Consider the following 22783-nt stretch of genomic DNA (forward strand, 5'->3'; position numbering starts at 1 on the left):
TGCAGCTGTTCTCCGCCGAGGTTTGTTTAGTGGCTCGGAGCCGTCTGTCAAATTTCAATCAATCTGTCAGAGGTTATTGGCTTGTCAAGCGTGCGCTGCATTTTAATCAAATCCAATGGCTTTGATAAGCCTCGGCTTTAATTGACACAGCCGGCGATAGATAAACCCGTCTCGATTCATTCCCTCTTTTTTCCGTCCTCGCTGTCGAGGGCTCTCCTGGCGTTCCCGACGGGCCCCCACACAGTGGAAAAAATAAATAAATATCGAGTTGGCCACCGGCTGGCTCGAAGTGGTCACCGGGGGTCGTGTGCAAAAGGACAGAAACATCCCGACGTGGCCGCGGAGATGACATGTCTCTTTTCCGTCAAAGTGGCACAAGCGGCGCCCCCCCCGGAGTCAAAGGTCACATAATGTGTGTTTGGTGGCACGCTAAAAAAAAGAGCCAATTTGATGAGATGTTGTAGACTTTTGCATCTGACAGGAAGCCATTGAGTTCACTTTGAAGTTTTGTCCTGTTCTCTGGTGGCTTCCTCATAAATATTCCCATCATTGCCTGGATTTGGGGCTTTGCGCTTAATTAGACGGTGGGAAGACGCGGACTTTATGATGAAATTAAAAAACATACCACAAAATGTTTGCTCTCTTTTGTTCTTGTGCTATCAATCAATTATTAAACCTCCGTGTTTTTCATGAAATAATGATGTTGCTGATGCCAGAGTAAATTGACTTTTAATTTTTGTGTATAGTGTACAAAAATTGTACAAAACTTTAACGTTGCGGGTTATAATTAGTATTAGTATTTATTCTTATAATTATAAATATTTTGAGACAAACCTTGCAAATATTGAATGTTTGTGGTAAAAAAAATATTATTTAGAAAAAGTGGTGGTGAATAGGTGAATTTGTGAATGGTGAACTGTGAATATGTTGAGATTTGGGCATAAGTAATCTGCTATTGCTAAACTGTGATTTTGTTGGTCAAAATCCTTTTTGGTGTGTTTGCTCATTGAATGCCACATTTGCTGATATGCACAAATGGCATTTCCTGTCCGATTACCGTCGAATTACTGCAAGCGCAAGGCGATTTGGAATCCAATATTTAAAATTGTAATGAAGCAAACAAGCGAGTGGTCAACGCCGCTTGCTAATCCGCTGTGACGGAACGGGACAGGATGTTACCACCCTTAGGGTTCTAGCCAGACTATCGCGTGGCACAATTTCCTCCCTCTAATTTCATTTTAAATTTGTTTACAATGTGTACCATACTTAAAAAAAAGTATCATCCAGTCACAATTGACGATATCAGCAAATCGTCTGATCATATCTAAATATGATCTAAATAGATACGAGATTGATTTTGTAATTATGAGACCAAACAAAGTAGGCGATTCATTAAGCCCGTCGTTATTCCCACAAACGATCCGTTTGCTGTCAAGCCGTCCACCTGTCCCCGGCCTGGGGGTTGCTGGGTAATGTAGTCATCCACCGGGGATGTCATTAGACGAGACACCACCTGTACTTCATCTTCCCCTCGCTACCCGCAGCCCCGAGACATTCCTCATTAGCGATCGGACCGCCACTCGATTAAAGCACGATGGAAATGTGACACTAATTAGCGCCAGCCACAAAGATTTGCCATTTTTTCATTGTCCTCTGTCGAAGCAGCAAAAAAAAAGTAAGTACGGGTTTTAATTAATTGCGCATCAGCAGGACAAAAGTATCAAAACAGCAAAATAATCACAAAGCAAATCTGGTGACTTACTTGCTCATTTTTCAATCCAGCAGGGATTCGAGCAGATGGTGCCAATAGGAACGCAGACATGATTTTTGTCTCACATGCAAGGAAAAAAAAAAATCATAGCCATGATATAAAACTGCATCAGGACATAAAAGAGACTGAAAATAACAATTGTTGAGTCAACAAAGTGATGATAAATCATAAATCAGGCAACCTTTAAAGATGAACAACATGCACAAAGTGACAACTGACTTGCTGATTTACAAACACACCGTGTGAAAATATCAATTGATTATAAAAAGTCCTTCATTGCTTGGAACATGTTTTTTGTTTTCCTCCTTTTTCTCACATGTCCAAAAAACAAAAAAACTTTCAGGTAATTATTTTTTTCCTTTTGTTTATATACATTGTTAGCGTCCATTCTTAGCATACAAACTGTAGGGGACTTGGATAGGAGCCCTGTGGCACACCGGTTCCAAGTGCTTGTGTCGCCTGTCTGTTTAAGCCTATCAAAGAACTCATTTAAGAGTGAGAATCATGGATTTAAATGTCAGGTGAACTCATTTGTTATTCCTGAATAAAGAGGCAACATTTGCCCAAATTCAAGCAGCATGTCAAACGTTTTCTTATACTTTCCCGCTTGACAAATTAAATTGCGTAATTAATAGCATCATTATTCCCCCTGTTCCACATTGGCCTTTTTCAGTCATGTCCACATCTTTGATGTCTTTAGCCTTCAAGCGTTATTATTTCAGCCATTTTTGTCCCGTGCTTCTGACCAATGAGCTGATTTCTGATGTATGACCTTTAGCTAATTGTTTTATGGCTCACTGTCGAGCGGCTGCCCCTTACCAGGGGATGCCTTCGACCTACCCCGCAAAATAATCGGCGTATAGATTTTAATAAGCTGGACCTCCGCTCTTTTTGTTGAAGCGGTCCCATTTTCCCCATCTTACACCTCAAATGTCACAATTAATGACTCCTTTGAGAGATTTTACGTGGATTTCTCAGCAAGGAAGTTTGCATGACAAGATTGATAAATATGTTTGTTATTTTTTTTAATCGGAGAATAAATAGCGAGGGATGGCCGTGTTGGCTCGTCAGAGGCGAAAAGTAGGAAAGCGTCATTATCGCAATCATCGGGGAGACTGCAGAATTGGAAAAAGATCTTATATCTCAGGGGAGATAAAGCTTTTCTGAGAGGTAACGGTACACAGGCTGCTTTTGGGAAATAGTTGGGAAAAAGAAAAGCTTCTCTTCCATTTCTGAGAAAGAAACGCTGATGAGTTCGGGCGCTAGTACGGGATGCGCCGCCTCGATTGTGTCACAAAAACCGTTGGACGGCAGAACCTGAGAAAAACGATTCCACGATGTCGCCCTCACGCTTCATATCCGAACGAAGCCACGCCAAAACAGCAGAGCTGCAATGTCACCTCAAAAATGGAGCGTCACACATTTAAATGTGCAATTCACTCATTTAACATGTCTTAGAGAGGAGCCCTGAGGCACACCTTCCAAACCTCTTGTCTGTTAATTATTTGTCATTATTTACCTTGTTGGTGAAAAAAAAAAAATGAAATACTTTCCTTTAAAAAGCATTGACCTCCTTTAGGCCCGCCTTTTCTATAATTATTCCGATGGCCGGAGCGTGCAAACAATTAAAGACAATAAAAATCTCTCTTTCCAGTCTTCATGACAACAAGACTATTATAGTGGCGGTGATCATTTATGAGGTGCGGTAAATAAGCAGCTCGATAAGTCGCACGTATTCAAAAGGTTTTAATGAACCGCAATCGCTTCACTTTATGGGCTGGTTCTCCTCCCACTGACCCGCATCCTTTATCCAGTCCACATTGAGTCAATATTGATTGTACGTCACACAGGACACTTTATTAGGCACACTTGAACGAGGAGTGACACATCCACGATATTGGCCGGCGGTGTTCCCGCCCGCCGTCGGAACCACGGAGTTCTTTTGATATGCAAATCAACTTGCTCATTTGGTTGCAGGTTTTACCCGGGAGAGTCGGTGGCTCGCTACTCGCTGGTCAAAGATGAAAAGTAGTAACCGTTGACATTTCTTTCATCTCCTCCAAAATGCCAGCGGCGAGTAAACGTTGAATTAACGAGTTGCCAGTGATCCACGCGTACGCAGCAGTTCTCTAAGTTGACACAAGAAAACAAAACCTGGAAGTTTCTGTCTCGTTGTGATTTGGTTATCGAGGGAATTACACTTGCGAGCCCGGCCATTGGAAACAAGCTAACTTGATTTGACGACATAGGAAAGGGCTCCTTCTCGTACAAACGACCGTATTTTCTGGACTATAAGTCGCAGTTTTTTTTTCATAGTTTGGCTGGGGGTGCGACTTATACTCAGGAGCGACTTATATGTGAAATGATTAACACATTATTACTTGATCATTCCCATATTACTTACTTCCTAGGATATCACTTCACGTTATTTTTACATCAAACCGCATAAGGCCGCTCTAGGCCTGTGGAATAATTGGAACTGCAACTGACGATGAGTCCGACGTCGGCGCCGCATCTAATTCCGGAGTCAGTGGAGTTATTCATATATGACACAGAGGACGAAGATTTCGATGGATTTAATTATTTGGAGTGACACAGATGGTTTGATAAAGTTATTTATGTTATAGTTATTTGATTAACTCTTAATATGTTACATCAGACACATTCTCAGCCCCTCTTTTATGTGTTTATGGAACGTTAGCATACCGTACCGTTCAGCCTGTTGCCTATTAATGTCTGTAAATTTCCCCCCAAAAATGCGACTTATACTCAGGTGCGACTAATATATGTTATTTTTTTCCCCCTTTATTCTGCATTTTATGGCTGGTGCGACTTATACTCCAGAAAATACGGTAATTAAGAATTTGGAAAAGTGTGCGATCTCACAAAGAAAAGCTAATTTATGCGGAAACGGACGGCTAGCATGTTTGAGAGTCAAGCACGACTATCGCTACAAGCCACTGATGGACACGCCGGACGTCATTAGCGGTGGCCGGCCGGCGCGCCGATCCTTAACCTTTCGAGTTTCGCAGCAAAAAGTCATTTCCACGTTCTTGCTCATGTCTGCTATGAGATAGATCAGAATTATTCCAAGACCAATTAGCGGCAAAAGCTGCGGAAGGTAAAAGAGTCGACTGCGCAGACATTGCAGAGTTTTCCGCATAAAAGCTGCCATGAGTCATTTTGTGTGCATGCACAGCATAATGTATTATATATATATATATATATTTGCACAGCAAAATATGATATTATATATTATTATTTTATTTTGGCTTCGGGTCGCCGGATAACTAATCGCGCATAACTCCGATCTGACGTGTGTGCGTGTCTTACATTTTTTTTTCTCACGCCAGGACCTTGAGCTTTTGTTATTAGTTCTTATTTGTGCACGTATTGAAATGCTTGCAGTTGAATGGCAGAACGGCGTTGCCACGGAAACACATCACTACCTGGAAGCTCGAACTGAGGTTTGCTCACGGATTTGCTATCATTAACACCCAACAATGAACATATTTGCTTTTTTTTTTTTTTTTTTAAAGGCCTTCTTGTCCAATCTGGCCAAGTTTTAGCGTGTCAAAAAGTCGGCGTACATGTCAGCTCTGCCGCCGTTGCCGTGGCGACACGAGAAAGAAGGACGCAAACGAGGCTCTTGACACTAAAGAGAGGCGAAGATGGAAGAGAAGACGTGTTACTTCTTTCTCTCAGAGTCGAGTGTCGACACAACTTTTTCTCTTTTCAAGGACTTTTTTTTATTTCTCATATAAAAAAAAAGACTTAACGAATAAAGGCTGAATAAAACTGAAGAAAGGTGGCAGCGTCTTTTACGTATTTTAGTTGACTTGAGGGACAGAATTCGGTCAACTTCTAGAATGTATTTTCTTCTCATTTTTTTGGTTGAATTCTGAAATCCATTTCCTAATAGTACTGCTTTTTGGACACTTAACTTTTGTCAAATAAATATGCCCCGACGATGATGAGCACTCAGAAGTCGACCATCTTGCAACTTTTAGGAAGAGAATTTTCCACATTCATAAATGTACGGGTAGACAACGATGTCGATGGTGAAGGACACGCTGGGGTCGAACCCGACTGGGTCTTTGAAGCTGACGGGATGCCAGCGACAGACGCGAGATTAAAGGCAGCCATTGTGCGATGGCGCCATGCGGGAAGCGTGTCAGCGTGCCCTTGCGGCCCCGCCCGCCCGAATCCGAGCGAGCGAGCGAGCGTGCGACACGTCTACTTCAATCGCGTTTCTGACACTGGATTCTCTCCTGACCAATTTCCACCCAAAAATAAAAAGGGAATTCTTTCAGTCCATGCTTCAATGATAATCAAATCTGTGTTTTTAAAATATATTAAAATGCTCTTTGATTGGATTTTAAACTTATGGAATGAAAATGATGGTCGGCCTCATTTTGTTTGTGATCACGATGGACCGACCGCCTGCAGGAGAAAGCTGGCGAGCGTAGCCGTCGTCAATGTGTGTAATGCCAAAGCGCAATTAGCGTCCTGCGGCTGAGCCGCTTGAGTGCTCGTCAACCCACTGAGCTTTCATTACAATCAGACGGCAACAACAAGACTTTCTTTTACACGGGGCAATCAATATACTGTAGCTATTCGTAATACACTTTTTTTTTTTTCTCAATGGGCCAGGGCACGTGCGGGCAGGGGAGGCAGGGGAAGAAGAGCCTCACCTGGATGACCAAATAAAGTAAATCAATTACATTTGATTAGTTTTGGTATTATTTCGTTTATTTGCTGCTTCAATTGGTCTTTAATTACATTTTTTTCCCAATTCAAAGTATTTATTTATTTATTTAGAGCATATTCATTGTTTTATTTATTTCATGAAATTCTATTTTTAATGTAAAAAAAAAAATGTCCCAAGGGCATTTCCAAACGCAAGTGAAAGGTTTTCTGCGGAACTAAACGAAGCCAGCGTGACTGACGAAATGAATCAGGCGGCGAGCATGTGTCGCCCGCCACTCCCCACTTTAATGAAGTAGATGAGTGGACACCATCCAATTACAAGGCAAACATAACCTTGACGTTTGCCGTCACGTGCTTGCTCAAAAAAGCGAGACTTTATTTCGGGATCAGTCAGCAAAGATTAAGTGCGAGTGGCTAAAGATAGCTACGCTATTTGAGAGCAGCAATTAAAGATAAATGAGGAAACCAATGACCGTCGTTCATGCTGCAGAAAAGTGGAGATTGTGGGCAAGCTAATGTTAGCATATGTGTTTACCTTCTGCACTTTAAGCCATATCCTCTGCTGCATTTTCTGTACTTCTTATCCACGGGCAGCATGGACACAAATTTGATCCAAGAGGAGACTGTGGGCAACTGTGGCAAAGTAGAGAGCGTTAAAATATCATACAAGTAAATGTCAAACAACAGCAAAGGAGAAATACGAGTGTCGGGGTGTGCACGTACGTTGGTCAAGGTGAGTTTTATTCGAGAAGAGATTGCGGGCACGTCCGACTCGGGATAATGTGTCCCAATCTTTTGGCTCAACTGTCGACTATTCCCAATGCAGTCTGCGTGTCTAACTACATGTGACAGAAAATGGATTTCTCCCGAGTGTAATGCTTTTTCTCCAATTAGCACTTCATCAACCGTGTGTGTGCGTGAGACGCTAAGTCCCAGGAAGGTGCTAATGAAGACGAACAAGCGCGGGAGCGAGTGAACTGATTCCGAAGTGAGTGGACTCGTTTAGATGATCTTCGCAAGGAAGGAGCAATCGCCAGAAGGTTCATCGATCTTGTCACTGGGCTTTTCACTGTGACCGCCATGTTTTCTTCCCTAAAGCTAGCGTCACTTGGCTACGATACATCAAATTTGGTAGGCGTGTTTATCATGGCTAGACCCACCCAAAAAATAATTTTTTGTTTTATTTTTGCGTCCATATTACTGCTGTAAAATTTGAATTTGACCAGCGTGGTACCGATAAAATACTTATTGTGTTCTCCGAGAAAAAAAAGCTTGAATTTAATTTTAATGAGCTTTCCCTGTGCAACAGCTGGTTTCTAATTGTGTTTATCACTTTGTGATGTGTTTCACAAGCATCCTGTCCTTCCTTTGGCAGTCGAAGCGCAACGTCTTTGTGACGGGAAGCTGTCCGAGCGAGATCAACCGGACGTGATCATTGGTCGTACAATGGCGAGCGCATCCTACTGGGAAGCGGTTGCTAGGCAACACAAGCTGATTGGGTTATGGGGGAAGGAGGGACTCTGGCCGCTGTCGATTGAGTCGCGCACCAATAGAAGTTTGTCTGAGTCTGGCTTTTTTTTTTTTTTATGCTGTCAAGAACTGTAATTCGGACTGACACTTTTGAGGCTGCTCACCCGGGTGGATTGGAGTGGGGGGGCTTCCTGGGGGGTCTCCGCAGGCGTGCGTGAACCCCCCTTCTACTCACATCATCTTAGATGGGATTGCTGTTGATTTGATCACCTACTAGAACAAGCACGGAGCTCGTCGTTGGCTCGCAATGTTCTTTTTGTTTGCCAGTTCGATTGTGTGGAAAGTTTCGAAATGGAGAGAGTGGGGTCAAAGAAATAATTGATTTAATTTTGAAAGCAGATCTGGCCTAGAATGCAGAGTTTTCTTTTGGTTGTCATTCATTTTATTCGGACTATCCCAGCAGGCAGTAGGCGGGGGACACCCTGGACCGGTTGCCAGCCAATCGCAGGGCACACAGAGAACAAAATGGATGGATGGAACATTATGAAGTGGAGCAATGCTTATGCGGCGTGATGACATCATCAACCTTCAACTGCAGCCTCCACATTGAGCCGAGATTGTGTACGGCTGTTTATATATAATTATTTTTGCTGACATGAATGGACATTAATGAATCCACTTTGTCCTGTCATCAGAAGTGTTTTTGTTTTTTTTTTACTTGTCGGCCTCCTCACTGGGAGGTTTGAAGTGTGGCGACCCCCCACTTCAGTGCTGTCCCACAAGGACAGTCACGACAGACCAACTGGTGTCGACGTCACCATGGAAACCGGGCGTTAGGACTAACCTTTTGCTTGAACTCAAGTATTTCACATTCAAACAAGATCAGAACATTTTTTTTTGTTGTTGTTTACAAAAATTTATTCCAACAAATTTTACAACACTCAACCAGATCCTCTACTAGTAATGATCAGAATAATCACGTGATGCACACGAAATAGAACTCGAAATATATCTTTGAGCGTCATCTTTGTAAGGCTATTTTGTACACGAGGGATTTTTCCTTTCCTTCGCTTGAAAACACGCACAAAAAAGGGAGGGGGGGGACTCATGCTTGATGGCCAAACTAACAAACAAAAAAGGCTTGACAATGAGGAAGGGGGGGTGTGGTAGAAATGTGAGCTGATTGTGTGCAGCATTGTAGGGCCTCTTAAATAGCCATCAGGGCAATTAGACCAAAAAAAAAAAGCTTGATGCAAGGTAGCGTAGCCGCTAAAACCGCTTCCTGTGTCACAAAGCCTGCAGAAGAGTGCAAAGTAGTCAGCACATAAAAAAAAAAGTCAAAAAATCACTTACACTTTGTCTCGCTACTTTTCCTCCACAGTTTGTCTCAGTGCACAATCAGAAAATCAAATTAAGTCAAAATGTCAAGCAGGACATTAAGAGCCACTCACTTGGCCGCTTTACATTCATATTATGCCGCCGCGGTCAGGAGATGCCTGATGTGTGCAGTGTGTGTGTGTGTGTGTTGCAGAAGGCAAGAACATTTCTTTCTCTCATTTTAATCATGCATTTCATTTTTTTTTTTTTTTTAAAACATTTTCATTCTGAGGAAAAAGTGAGAAAGGGAAGCACAGAAGTGGAACCAGAAGGTGCAAACTTCATGCGTCTCTCGCTAGGAACAACCATGTAACAAGTATTGATTTGGTTTGTAGTTTGCTAGTAGGCTTAAGCAAAAAATAAAATACGTTTTTAATTTTAGCCACTTCTTTGTTTTGATTTTTCTTTAACTGTGATGATACTTGTTAGATGGTCAGAGAGAGGCGGGTGTTTTTTTGTTTGCTTATTAACACACAAACACAACATTCGCACTGAACAAGAGCGGAAGATTTAAGCTCACTTGTGGAAGAAGAAGAAAAGGACCCCAAAGACCCCAACGTATTCAAGAAATCCTCACACTGAAGACATTTCAGCAAAGGGGAGAGTGCGAGGAAAAAGGGAGGAGGGCCAGAACCAGAAGCCCACCTTCCCTCTAAAAAAAGGACTCACCGGGAATTTCGGGGGGAGCCTTTTGAGCCAGTCCCCCCAAAAAGCCTCAAAGTCCTCCCCGTCCAGGAGGGCGTCAAAGTCTACGCCGCGCAAATCTACGTCCTCGAGTCTGCTGTGGATAAAACGACACAACTACAGCAGCTTAATGTCACAGACGCTGATTGTCTTTTCAAGCATTTATTCCCCCTTGCAAATGACACACAAAACATCCCCGCTTCTCAAGTAGTCCATAAAACGGCATCGTTATCAAAATATTCCTTTTAATGGCTTCCTTCATACATAAAGAAACACGAAAAGCGCTTGAGATGTTTCAGTGAGGGTGGGGGGTGCTACAAGTAAGTCAGCCGGCGTCCTTTGTTGTTCCTAACTCTCTGTCTGTACCTTTTGCCCAGCACGGCGGCCAGGTACTTCTTGACCGCCATCTGCTTGCGGTAGCGGCTGTAGCTGTCCGTGAAGATCCCGTCCGAGTGGCGCTTGGACAGCGGCTCGCCGTTGTCGTCCAGCGCCTTGCCTCTAGAGGGAGAGACGAGCAAAAAGCGTGACGGGATTAATTCCCTTCGGAGCAAACGCGACAAACACACCAAGTCGGCATCTTACCCGACCCGCTTGGCCATGAGAGAATGAAGATACTTCCTGGCCGACAACTGTCCCAACGCTTTCCTGTAGGCTTTGTTGAACATGCCGTCTGCGTGCCTTTCCGTCCTGGGAAAATAAAATCCATGGCCCACGAAAAAAAATGATTAGAAAGGGCGATGAATTTCTGGCTCGGTCCCGTCGTACCTTTTGTCGGGCGGCGGGTAATACAAGGAGAAGACGTCGTGGTCTTGCGTCCCCATGGCCGGACTTCTCACCTGAAGCTGCTGCCCGTCGTAATCCAAAGACGGCAGCGAGTTCCCGTCCCCATCGTACAATTCGCCCTCAAGTCTGCGAGCGACGGGAAGACGGAAAAAGAAAACAAGTCAATCCTTTATTATTTTATTGTTGTTTTTTTCAGCAGGTGGGTTATCCATCCAGTGGTCTGGCATGCATGTAAATCTCATTACTGTGGCTGGCTGTCCCTGGTGGATGTTTGGAGGCCACTTAGTATGGATTTGTTGCCCGATCGGATCAACCGAAGAAAGAAAATGATCAAAATAAGATTAAAACAGCCAAACAAAAAAGGTGGAATTTGGGGGTGAGAATTTGAAATTTAAATGAGTGCTGAAAAACAAAAAACAGTACTATTTTAAAACATAAGACTATTTGTAATATAAATTACAAATTAATTTGTAAACTACAAAAATATTAAAGAGCACAAATGTGTCTTTTGTATCATTTCAATTTGAAAAACAACTGGAAAGTAGTGGGCTATAAATGTCATGCTCTAAAACTGACTGGAAACTGCAAACATGATTTCATAATCATCATACAAATGGCAAGTAAAGAGCACATTTAAAAATAATGAAATTTTTCTACATACGTGACTTGGGGAAAGGCGAGCCCCAGGTGCGATCCGCTGCCGCCGCCGTGGCGCATGAAGATGCCATAGATGAGCAAGGCGAGTGTTGCTTTGCTGGACATTTTGCTGCAAAAAACAGAAAAGTAACATAAGCTCAAGCACACTTTTGACATAGCTGGCCTAGCTTCAGACATGTTTAGATTTAACAAAAAAAAGAAAAAGTGTGTCTTTGTTTGCACTTACTGGTGGAAGAGCCCGTGTGCACGCAGGCGTGAGATGCAAGCGCCTCTTCCTCTTGCCTCCCCCTCCTCCTCCTCCTCTCCCTCTCCTCCTTCTTCTTCTTCTTCTTGTGGGTGTCTGGTGTCCTCCGTGGCGTGGCAGTGTCCTCCTCCAAACATTTGCGTGACAGACAACTTTTTGGGAGTGTGCTTGTCCCTCCTTCTGCTCTTGCTTCGGGCTGCTTTTTATGGTCGTCAAGGTGGGAGGGCGGGTGGGCGGGGGAGGTGCCCACGACATCAAGTCCCACTGGAGCTCGTCCGTCTGTTTGTCCTTCCGTCTGGCCGGACGCTGTCAGTCCAACGCGGCTTCATTTGTATGTTTGTCGCTAATAAGCGGAGTGCGGGTGGGGGCGCTGTCCAAGTGCTGAAATGCAAAAAAAAAAGTCCCATGTTAGGATATGAGTCATCAAGTTTTTGTCAGGATATTAATAGTGTAGTTATTAATAATTTATGTTGCCCGGTAGAAGAGATAGATGCGTTTATGTAATAGTAGCGAAGTATGTTTTGGCTCGTTTACATAATTTGATTCATAATTGATTCTGGGAAGGGGGGGGGGGGGTCATGCTGCAACGGCCGCGCCTGAAGTCCTTTTTCCCCCAAAAGTGACTAATTTCAAATTTGAGGCCATCAAGAGAAGTTCATTGGTTTCATGGCACTCCATTGCAAAGGAAATAAAGTAAAGTGACAGTAAAAGTGAAAGAGCAAGAATAGATGAATGCAGAACATTTCAACGAGTTCGCATCACTACGAGATTCTCAAAGTGCATTATCATTCTTGAAGAACATTGCCGCCTAGTGGCCTGAGGAGGAATGTGCACTTTATGGCCAAACTATTAGGTACACCAGGTTCTCTCAGATCCACCTCACGTCTCTCACGAGACTGTATTAAATGAGCGCTCTCCGTGTGCATGAATAAAAAAAAAACATTTTAACATCAAAGTGAGCATGATGGAAATCAATCAACAATGTTCGATAAACTGCCAACAAGTCATTCTGTGTCAATAGGTTCGCAGGAGTTAAAATAAACCAATCACGTGGAAACGACAATTTGAGAAGTGCAATTTTAGCAGCGATGCTATTTATAGAGAATCGCCGGCGCTGGTGTTCTTTAAAGGCTTCACTGAAGCCTGGGAACTCGCTCTTTTCTGACAATTGTACTAGCACGGAACTTCCACGTGAGGTCGCTAAAGCTCCACTTATGTCAACCAACGTCCTTTAACCGGTTGAGACCCCCCCCCCCTCCCTCCGTGTCTCTTTTGGATGCATGTGTGCTCCTCCTGTTTCATTGTGCACGTTGTGTCCTCAAGCTGCAGCAGCAGAAGCAGCAGAAGAAGAGCGGAGCGGCAGCAACGGAGCAGGCCCGGCCACAAATCTCGGCTCCGCTCGCCCTTCGAGGCCCGTGTCAGTCGGGACATGCTGCCGCCGCGCCGCGCGCGAGCGTCCGCGTCCAAAAGGAACGCGAGCACCAGCTGACTTGGAGCATGCTGCACCTCATCAGCAGATTGCTTTCTACTTAACAGCAGCGGTGCACGCATGCACGCACGCACGATGAGGGCGGATCGCTTCCGGTTGGAATAGCTCTTTTTTTTTCTCCCCCTCTTTTTTTTTTCTTCCTTTTTCCATTTGTGTAACTGTCAGACAAGAAGAAAGGCGGCGAAAAGAGGACCCGAAAGGAAGCAAGGTAAGGACAAATGCAAAGTGGTCTTTGTCACGTGGGTGGGCCTGGCATCAACAAAGAAGTCATCAGTATGCAGCAAAGGTGACAAAAGTATTGGGACACGCACACCCATTCCAGGCAATGCTATGCTCTGGATGGGGTGCACAAACTGTGGCTTGGGGCCCCAAAATTGGGTTATTTGTCATAATTTATTTATTTTTCAGGGGGGGGGGTGAGGGGGCCCCAATTTTTGAGTGCTTTGTTCAAGTCAAGCAATATTTAAAGCTCCAACTGGGTGCCATTATACATATATATTATTATTACATACATTCAAGATGATGAGATTAATAGCACTTTTTCACCAAACTCACCGAGATGGAAATGAACAAAGTGAGGACCTGCGGGCTATCAAAATTTAAATTGTCAATGAGGCTTTTACTTTTGCACGAATAACAAAATTCATGCTCCTTATTCAGTCTGAGGGGAAAGTGAGCACATTTTAAACAGGCATGCATCTAAAGTTAGCCCCTAATACAATTTAACATCAAAATAAAAGGAAGGCGCTATACCGTAGAATTTGATCTGTGCTTGATTACACATAGGCCTCCTTTCTGGTCAACTCTTCACCTTCCTTGACTATTGTGTCTTTTGAGGCACGTTTGTATGCGAAGCAGAATAGTAGGTCGAGTTCCCTTGGGCTAACGGGATGTTGTTGCTAATGAAAATGCGTTCCAATAATTAGAGCGAGGCGGCTTTTTCTTGCCATCCCTAGCAGTGCTCTTTGACGGAATCGACTGGATTTTTAAATGAAAGATCCTCCGGGGGAGCACATATTGATATTTTGATACAGATGCGCTAATTTGACTTGCATGGGAACCCTCACTTCAGTCACTCTCAATGTCAATGTAGGTTTTTGGCATTCTTTAGTGTTAAAAGTCATTTTCCTTTCAATATTGTGGTTTTGGAGTCCAACTGTTGGGTTGCCCCATAAAATGGGTCATCAGATTGAAACTCATTGTGTCATGTTGAATGAGCTCAGCTTTTTTTTTTTCTTCTTTTTTTTATGATCCTCTTAAAGCAAATCCTCTATTCTGGTAATCTTCCTTCTCGTTCCATCTGCTGAAGTTGGCACGTTTTCTGCCAACCGACCAACAACCCAACCTGCTGTTGCCCCTAAAACAAGTCACAATCGTTTTTTTTTTTTTTGTGTTCTGATTTCGATGTTTACTTTTGCAGTAGAGCTGCGAGAACCCTGTGAACTCCTCTGGCGCTCCTCCCTGAAGTCACCACTCGGCAAATTGATTTCAGAACCAAATACGAGCAGGCAAATTAACCCTCCGTGTCGCGGCTTGCTAATCAATCCGAGCTACCGAGCCTTCTTTACAAGCATGTCAGAGAAGAATGCCGGAAGGAGGACCGAAAACCGCGCTGATGTTTTCAATCTGGCGGTGCGGTCGGGCACGAGGCCTTTGGCGACCACAGCAAAAAAAAACACTGCAACTGTTCACAGTGACATCAGCCATCTTTGATATTGAACGAGAGCCTCCGTTGAGTCTTGTCACTTTCAAAATAGTCCTAAATTGGGTAGAAAGAGAAACTGAAGTGTAATTGAGAGCACTACACAGCCCAGTGGCTGGCGGGACTGGTCCAAAACGGATTTATGGCGCATATGTCCCAGTTGCCACATGGCTTACGGTTTTAGCCATAACAACAGTGATTTGGGAGATAATGTCAGGACACGGCACGACGTTTGATTTTAGGACACGATGTGTTACGAAGGCTGCGTTTTAATCCGATGAGCTGTTGCGTCTGTCACAGCAGGGCGCCACTGCTGCCATGGGCTGCGTCAAGAGCAAAGAGGACAAAGGCCCCGCCAGCAAGTACGGCGCGGACAACACTTTGTTGTCCGACCCCAACGTTGCCGCGACGACCCCCCACGTGGGCCACTACGGGCCTGATCCCACCCAGCTACAACCCGGTCTAGCACCCTCCGCCTCCTCCTGTTCCGGAGTCGCCAACTTCAACTCTGCCTTCACGCCCTTTGGGGGGTCTTCGGCCGGCATGACCCCTTTCGGGGGGGCGTCGGCCTTCACCGGCCCTGTGTCCAACTCCTTCACCGGTTCTGTCCCGAGTAAGTCAAAAACATCAAGCACACCGGCGCCTCGACAAGAAACGATTCAGGCTGTGTGTCTCGATACTTTTGCGCACCGAAGGCGGCGTGACCTTCTTCGTGGCGCTGTACGACTACGAAGCTAGAACATCGGACGACCTGTCGTTCAAGAAAGGCGATCGCTTCCAGATCATCAACAATACGTACGCTCGTGTCTCCCGTAAAAAGCGTGCGGCCTCACCGAGCAAAGCGTTAGCACTTGATTGGCGGCCCGTTGCCTCCGCAGGGAAGGAGACTGGTGGGAAGCTCGCTCCATCACCAGCGGCAAGAAAGGTTACATCCCGAGCAACTATGTGGCCCCCGCAGACTCCATACAGGCGGAAGAGTAAGTCAGCCGTGTCAACGGCTAGCATCCACTAGCAACTAGCTCATCTCTTCATCACCGGGATTAAAACGCTCATCGACTTGTCTGTCTGTCCAGGTGGTACTTTGGTAAAATGGGCCGGAAAGATGCGGAGAGGTTGCTGCTGAATCCAGGGAACCATCGAGGGACATTCCTGGCGCGAGAAAGCGAAACCACCAAAGGTGACGACTCGGTTGTCCATTTCCTGCTTTTGTTTCACATGAACAAACCTGGCCGTCTTGCTGTCCAGGCGCTTTTTCGCTCTCCATCCGCGACTGGGACGAAAGCAGAGGCGACAACGTGAAGCACTACAAAATCCGCAAGCTGGACAGCGGCGGCTACTACATCACCACCCGAGCACAGTTTGACACCTTGCAGAAGCTGGTCAAACACTACTCGGGTAGGCCGCCACGTGCTAGCGCCACAAACGTAGGGAGACGTGTCATGGTAACGTTTTCCCGTCCGATTTGGCAGAGCACGCCGACGGCCTCTGCCACAAGCTGACCAGCGTTTGCCCCACCGTCAAACCTCAGACGCAAGGTCTCGCCAAGGACGCCTGGGAGATTCCCCGAGAGTCCCTTAGATTGGAGCTCAAGCTGGGCCAGGGATGCTTTGGAGAAGTCTGGATGGGTACGTTAGAACAACCGCCGCACCGATGACGGCACGTTAGCGGGCGCTAACCATTAACGGCCGTCGTCGCCCGTGACCGCTAGGCACGTGGAATGGCACGACCAAAGTGGCCATCAAGACGTTGAAGCCGGGCACCATGTCGCCCGAGGCCTTCCTGCAGGAGGCTCAGATCATGAAGAAGCTGAGGCACGACAAATTGGTACCTCTCTACGCAGTCGTCTCCGAGGAGCCCATCTACATAGTCACAGAGTACATGGCCAAAGGTACGCGGGCACGCATGCACGTTGAGGAGGGGGGCTTTCTCCTTTTCCAGTCGGGAACTAAACTGATATCCCGTGAGAGCGTATAGCGCACGATTGCGTTTCCTGTGCTCTATTTTTAAACGCATCAAGCACCGAGCCTGCCACGTTCAAGAAGTCAACCCTCCCACTCTGCTTGTCTTTTCTTTTCCCCAGCACAGCAGCAATGTCCCAGGGAAAAATATTCATGGACATTTCAATTCAGTTTGCTTAGAAAAATGGGACCTGCGGGGGTTTCGCTTGGGGCCTTGCAGGGGTTTCGTGCATTTGGTGACATGACACTGTTCTGCTCTGCTGCAAATTGCTAGAGACAATAAAGCGAGCTTCAGTGACTATTTATGATATGTTAATAAGAGCCCCGCATAGTGATGGCAAATTTGTATGCATTCACTGGTCGCCCTTGCAGCCATTTTAAGACTTAATTCGATTTTTTTTTTTTTTTATTTAACAGGCAGCTTACTGGACTTCCTCAAAGAGGGTGATGGAAAGTTCCTGAAGCTTCCCCTGCTGGTGGACATGGCCGCACAGGTGACATCAAGTTGTATTTTAGATGATTTATTTGATATGATAACTTCACAATGGCTCACTCGGGTCTGTGTCAAAAGATTTACTGGCTTATTAAACGTTTCCAAGATTGCCGACGGCATGGCGTTCATCGAGAGGATGAACTATATCCACCGAGACCTGCGCGCCGCCAACATCCTGGTGGGCGACAACCTGGTGTGCAAGATTGCAGACTTTGGTCTGGCCAGGTTAATTGAGGACAACGAGTACACGGCGAGGCAAGGTGAGGGGGAAAAACATCCGTCTGTTGTTGGAAATATGCCACCACCAATCAACAGTTTTGTGTCGAGCTCTTCTAAAGTACTTTTAATATGAATTAAAAACTCCACTATGGCATTTGGAGGAAATTGAAAGGGCCCAATCAAGTTAAGGTTCCAGAATAGGACCCTTGGGCGCCCTCTAGTGGAGCTAATGTCAGTCACGTCCCATCCAGGAGCCAAATTCCCCATCAAGTGGACGGCACCGGAGGCGGCGCTGTACGGACGCTTCACCATCAAATCGGACGTGTGGTCGTTCGGCATCTTGATCACCGAGCTTGTCACCAAGGGCAGAGTGCCCTACCCGGGTGAGAACCCCTCCCATTGGATAGTTCATGAAAATAATTTGTGCTTTGACTCTGATAAATAGTCACTGATGGATTTTCACATTTGAAAATACATTTTTATGGTTGAAATTACTGCATCACGTGTTAAAAATTAGATAAATATGTTTGTTCATTTTTGTATATTTAATCTACATCTATGCATCATATTACATTTAATAGCTATAACCCAACGACTGGAACACAAAGAGTGCAGCAACACATGTAGATAGACAATATAAGAGTACTCACATTCATGCGACATCTCCTCTGCAAAAAAACCCGACTGACATTAGTGACGCACTGATGAGCTGGAAGGGGTGGAGAGAACTTACATGGCTAAGGCAGGCAAACCTAAGAGAAACCTTGTTAGCATGTGACAAAAACTATTAATTTTGAATGCATTTGAAGTCATTACTCTAAGTTTCCATGAAGTCCAAACAATTTGTTTTTGTTGTTGCAAACGGAAAAATGTTTTTCTCACCTCACCAATGATGGTGATGGGCTGCAGGCATGGTGAACCGCGAAGTCCTGGAGCAGGTGGAACGCGGCTACCGCATGCCATGCCCGCAGGGCTGCCCCGACTCACTGCACGACATGATGAAGCTGTGCTGGAAGGAGGAGGCCGATGAGCGGCCCACCTTTGAATACATCCAGTCTTTCCTCGAGGACTACTTCACTGCCACGGAGCCCCAGTACCAGCCCGGGGAGAACCTATAATATGGATCACCACGGGGGGGGATTGACTGTTAAACTGGGCATCAAGTTGCATAATACCCTCCGCAATCTCGCTGCAGCCCGTAGCTGCTAATTTGAGATTCGGCTCGATTTGTTGCCATGTTTGACAAGGTAGGCGGATAAATTATGCATTGAAAGCATCAATTATGAATAAAGCTGGAACGGAGAGTCCCGCCGGGGACGGACGGCCTTCTGTCCTAGCACATTGTCCATACTAGGTGGTTGCTTGCTTTCAGAACAACGACGCATTCAAAGGCCTTTCAAAGTCAGATGTGCTCACAATGGCAACTTGTATCTTGTTGCTTTTTAAAAAATAAAAAAAAATGCTGCACATTCTGACTAAACCTCTTCAACATATGACTGAACCTTGCAGCTATATGCAGAACGTGTACGTCAAGATAGCAAGATACATGAACTTGTTTATGTAGACATCGTGGGAATAACCTTATTAAGCTTCGAGATACTTTTTTTATGTAAGCTAATTGCAAATGTTCAAAGGGGAAAACTCACCATGGGAATTTGTACAATAAAGGAATGAGTTGGACTTGGTCTGCTTCACACTGCCCCCTAGAGGAAAAGGAACATCTACGGATTACTGCAGCACGCCAGCTAAAATTGGTAGGTATCATTTCCAATCTTCAAAATGTTGCTTTTAGAAGCCGTTTCTATTATTTTGACACAAATCACACATTGCTTGTCATTTATAGATGCTAGACAATGATAAAAAAAAAACATGTAAATCAAAGCTCACCGCACTTTATTTAAATAACATTTTCAATACACAACTGACTTTTACACATTAGTACAAAAGAAGGTTAGCTTTCCTGCTTATTTTTTTTAAACATGGCTTGAAAAGCGCGACATTATGGTTTGCCGAATGACTTGAGTTTAGTCGCCATAATAACCAGAGCCACATCAAATTCCCTTGGATGACTTGACAGCTAGGCCGCCAGTTTTAAGCACTTACATAAGACCTACATTCTTCTCCTCAAACAAAAAAATTATAATATTCCAACAACTTACTGAATATGAGGAGGAGTCTTCATCAGTTCTGTCTGCATGACTGTCTCCTTTGCAACATCTACTCCATGAGGTGTTTATGAGCATTTATTTTGACAATTTCTGAGTAAAAAAGCGACAGGCCTCACACAGCCATATCCATCTTAATGGACGGGTGAGGGTTGTAGTCAACGATCTCAAAGTCGTCGGCGCGGAAATCGTCAATGCGCGCCACTTTTCGCAGGATCTTCAGTTTGGGGAAGGGGCGGATCTCCCTTTGCAGCTGCCAATCAAGCGAGAGCAATGTTAATGAGAATCCAGGCAGGCTAGAGACCGATTGTGTGGCTTTCCGAAGAATACCTGCTCTTTCAACGGCTCCACGTGGTTGACGTAGATGTGGGCGTCACCCAACGTGTGGACAAAGTCGCCCGGCCGAAGACCCGTGATGTGCGCGATCATGTACGTGAGCAGGGCATAGCTAGCGATGTTGAATGGCACCCCCAGCCCCATGTCGCCCGAGCGCTGGTACAGCTGACACGACAGCTCGCCGTCGCACACGTAGAACTGGCACAGGGCGTGGCAGGGCGGCAGCGCCATCAGTGGCAGGTCTGCCACATCACACAATCAAAAGGTACAAAGGAAAAGTTGGTGAACAAAAACTAAATGGATGTCTACAGCGTGCAGGTGTGTACTTGGTGAGTTTGTCTGCACCTTTAGGATTCCACGCGCACATGATGATACGTCTGTCCTCTGGGTTACTCTCAATGGTGTCGATGACCTTCTGTAGCTGGTCCACGCCTTGCCCCGTGTAATCTGAGGTAGAAAAAAAGACAAAATGAAGGTCTGTCGAGTCACTCCAAAGTTTCATTGAAGCTATTATTTAAACAGACACGAGGCCGTCAGCATCCGGATGCCCCCCCCCCGTAAAAATTAAATCGATATTTCATAATTTCAACTGCTACCACCACCACTGAGGGAAACACTCACGGGAGGCTCTAAAGAATTTAAAAAGCTACGGGAGTAGTACCGGCGTGCATGTTGGTGTACTCGGCGCCGAAATGGCGCCACTGAAAACCGTAGACGGGGCCCAGATCGCCCTCCTCGCGCTCAGTGAAGCCACACTTGTCCAGGAAGCTGCGCGAGCCGTTGGCGTCCCATATCTTCACCCCTTTCTCTGACAGCTCCTTGGAATTCGTCGACCCCTGGCAAAACACAAATCATGGAACATACAACCGTTGACAATGAGATATTGACACAATCACACCAGCATCTTGTCAGTACCATTGCACCCCCACCTCAAAACGAAATCATACCATTTATCTTGAAATGGGTATCATTGAAATGCAACTTTGAGATGATATTTAAATGTTCTGTCTGTGGTGTGGGGGTACAGGGAGGATTTAAACTTTAAAGTCAACGTTAAATTACTCAACCAAATATACTGTCATTAAAAAAAAAAACCTGAGGAATTTAGAATGAAATGGCCACGTCTGCCTTCCCCTCGTAGACCCACCTTGATAAACCAAAGCAACTCTTCAAGGATTCCTTTCCAAAATACTTTTTTGGTTGTCAGCAAAGGAAATTGATCTATAAAGCAAAACAGAGGCGCAAGTTAGAAACAATGGATTGAAAGAGAAGCTTGTGTTCGAGCGAGCCCGACTTACCGCGGAGGCTGTACCGAGCCTGGGAACCGAACACAGAGATGACGCCGGTACCTGTTCGGTCTCCTTTCTTGCGGCCATGCTCCAGAATGAACTCCACTTGGTTCAGATAGCCCCGTTCGTCGCAAAATAAACCCGGCAAGCTCTTTTGTTCTTCCTGTGAGTTATTCCCACAGGATTCCCCGCTTGGTGGGTCCATCGTACAGGGCGTTTAGCGTACGAATGGAAGAAAGACAAATAGAAATGTAAATGTATCAATTGTGTTCTTGAATATGGCGCTGCAGGACTTCCCAAAGCCAATTGCAGAACGGGAAGTAGTTCCTTGTTTGGGGTGAAGTCTCGCGAGAACAAAAAAATGGCGCTTGCCGTAAATCTAAACACCCGGTTGAACTTGATTTAAAGTGAACAGTTACTCTTGAAAAACTCTTTCTTCTGACACCATGTGGTCAAAAGAGAGACGTTTTAACTTTCAACTATAACTTTCATCAGCTGCGATTGTAGTGAATCATGTTCGTTTTAAGGTTTCGAAGGCACTTAGTCGCCAATCTCCAAAACTGCCACAAGATGTCCCTGTTTCGCAAGATGGCCAACAGTCTAGTCTAATCTCGTCCCTTCATTTGGTAGTGTTTGATCATATGAAAGCACTGCTTTCTGAAGTGTAGATGACATATGGATTTTTGTTTTGTTTGTGTGCTTATTTCTTACAACGTATTCTTACAACTGCACGCAGAGACTTCTCTAGCACGTGCAAGGACTCAAAGGTGTCATAAGGTAATATGCAAGTCTCAATGCATTCAAAGCCTCATAAAACCCGAAATAAAAAGTGTAGACAACACACAAAACAATTCACACAACTGTAAAAGCAAGCCAAATGTGTAAAACCACAGAAAGTGAGCAGGAAAATGTCGCTCAATCCGTGTTTAATGCGGCCTTTTTAAGAAATTAACTGTAATGAGCACCAGATTTTGAGGGAGCGTGGCAACGTGATTGCCATCACCGCCTGGTAACCTAATCTCATCTCCGGCTGATTTGGAGCAGTGTCCCCCCCCAAGGGGTGCGGGGGCAGGAAGGAGTTGAAAGCACCTGGTGGGAGAGTGATGCTCTGGACGGGTCAACTCAGCCTGCAGGACAGCCTATTCCAGGGGTGGGCAAACGTTTGTGCTCGAGGGATATTTTTCATTTTGGAAACGGACGGATTGACCAGCTCATTCGTGGATGAATAGAAAAATCAAAAGTCATCAAAATATGAGGAGTCAAATGTTTAATATTCCATAGTTTAATAATACAATAATTAGAAAATGCATGTATGTGCATGAAACACAAACCATGAACATACGTTCATGTTTTCTAATGTTAAAATTTGACTTTCAAAATCATATACACGTTTAAACCCATTTTCAACAATCTATCTGCCTTTCATAGCTTTTGAC

The 22783-nt window shown here is 45.0% G+C and overlaps 3 protein-coding genes across 5 annotated transcripts; 1 reads left to right on the forward strand and 2 right to left on the reverse strand.

The window, feature by feature from the left end:
- Positions 1–8917: 8917 nt before the first annotated feature.
- On the reverse strand, positions 8918–19282 carry LOC147041478 (glucagon family neuropeptides-like). Of its 3 annotated transcripts, none has more exons than XM_085938811.1 (9): positions 19204–19282; positions 18440–18669; positions 18208–18309; positions 11679–12077; positions 11457–11561; positions 10778–10921; positions 10595–10699; positions 10379–10510; positions 8918–10109 (listed from the first exon to the last, which is right to left on the reverse strand). In XM_085938811.1, the coding sequence occupies exons 4-9, from the start codon at positions 11831–11833 to the stop codon at positions 9902–9904; spliced, it is 849 nt and encodes a 282-aa protein (XP_085794937.1). In that variant the 5' UTR covers positions 11834–12077; positions 18208–18309; positions 18440–18669; positions 19204–19282; the 3' UTR covers positions 8918–9901. The 3 variants fall into 3 exon arrangements, with proteins under 3 accessions (XP_085794937.1, XP_085794938.1, XP_085794939.1); XM_085938812.1 differs by having other exon boundaries at positions 8918–9247; positions 9998–10109; positions 18208–18669; XM_085938813.1 differs by lacking the exon at positions 8918–10109 and having other exon boundaries at positions 10327–10510; positions 18208–18669.
- Positions 13046–19226, forward strand: LOC147041479 (tyrosine-protein kinase yes-like). The gene is made up of 12 exons (XM_085938810.1): positions 13046–13393; positions 15188–15500; positions 15583–15682; positions 15766–15864; positions 15961–16064; positions 16133–16282; positions 16357–16512; positions 16596–16775; positions 17263–17339; positions 17445–17598; positions 17809–17940; positions 18467–19226. The coding sequence occupies exons 2-12, from the start codon at positions 15206–15208 to the stop codon at positions 18673–18675; spliced, it is 1656 nt and encodes a 551-aa protein (XP_085794936.1). The 5' UTR covers positions 13046–13393; positions 15188–15205; the 3' UTR covers positions 18676–19226.
- Positions 19283–19433: 151 nt separating the features above from the next.
- Positions 19434–21684, reverse strand: tyms (thymidylate synthetase). The gene is made up of 6 exons (XM_085939199.1): positions 21357–21684; positions 21206–21279; positions 20720–20894; positions 20404–20505; positions 20053–20300; positions 19434–19975 (listed from the first exon to the last, which is right to left on the reverse strand). The coding sequence occupies exons 1-6, from the start codon at positions 21550–21552 to the stop codon at positions 19838–19840; spliced, it is 933 nt and encodes a 310-aa protein (XP_085795325.1). The 5' UTR covers positions 21553–21684; the 3' UTR covers positions 19434–19837.
- Between the last annotated feature and the right edge of the window lie 1099 nt (positions 21685–22783).

The sequence above is a fragment of the Syngnathus leptorhynchus genome, chromosome 19 (genome assembly GCF_054491065.1).
Source record: "Syngnathus leptorhynchus isolate UIUO chromosome 19, UIUO_Slep, whole genome shotgun sequence".
NCBI lineage: Eukaryota > Metazoa > Chordata > Actinopteri > Syngnathiformes > Syngnathidae > Syngnathus > Syngnathus leptorhynchus.

What these genes read in the sequence shown, in the direction of transcription:
- LOC147041479 (XM_085938810.1), top strand. Translation starts at nt 15,206, where the DNA reads ATGGGCTGCGTCAAGAGCAAAGAGGACAAAGGCCCCGCCAGCAAGTAC. An exon ending in CACAGAGTACATGGCCAAAG is followed by an intron (nt 16,776 to 17,262) that starts GTACGCGGGCAC and finishes TTTATTTAACAG; the next exon opens with GCAGCTTACTGGACTTCCTC. An exon ending in CGAGTACACGGCGAGGCAAG is followed by an intron (nt 17,599 to 17,808) that starts GTGAGGGGGAAA and finishes CGTCCCATCCAG; the next exon opens with GAGCCAAATTCCCCATCAAG.
- LOC147041478 (XM_085938811.1), bottom strand. Translation starts at nt 11,833, where the DNA reads ATGTTTGGAGGAGGACACTGCCACGCCACGGAGGACACCAGACACCCA. An exon ending in GCACACGGGCTCTTCCACCA is followed by an intron (nt 11,562 to 11,678) that starts GTAAGTGCAAAC and finishes TGTTTTTTGCAG; the next exon opens with CAAAATGTCCAGCAAAGCAA. An exon ending in CTCATGGCCAAGCGGGTCGG is followed by an intron (nt 10,511 to 10,594) that starts GTAAGATGCCGA and finishes CTCTCCCTCTAG; the next exon opens with AGGCAAGGCGCTGGACGACA.
- tyms (XM_085939199.1), bottom strand. Translation starts at nt 21,552, where the DNA reads ATGGACCCACCAAGCGGGGAATCCTGTGGGAATAACTCACAGGAAGAA. An exon ending in AGTTGCTTTGGTTTATCAAG is followed by an intron (nt 20,895 to 21,205) that starts GTGGGTCTACGA and finishes GTGTTTTGCCAG; the next exon opens with GGGTCGACGAATTCCAAGGA. An exon ending in TGGAGCCGTTGAAAGAGCAG is followed by an intron (nt 19,976 to 20,052) that starts GTATTCTTCGGA and finishes CTTGATTGGCAG; the next exon opens with CTGCAAAGGGAGATCCGCCC.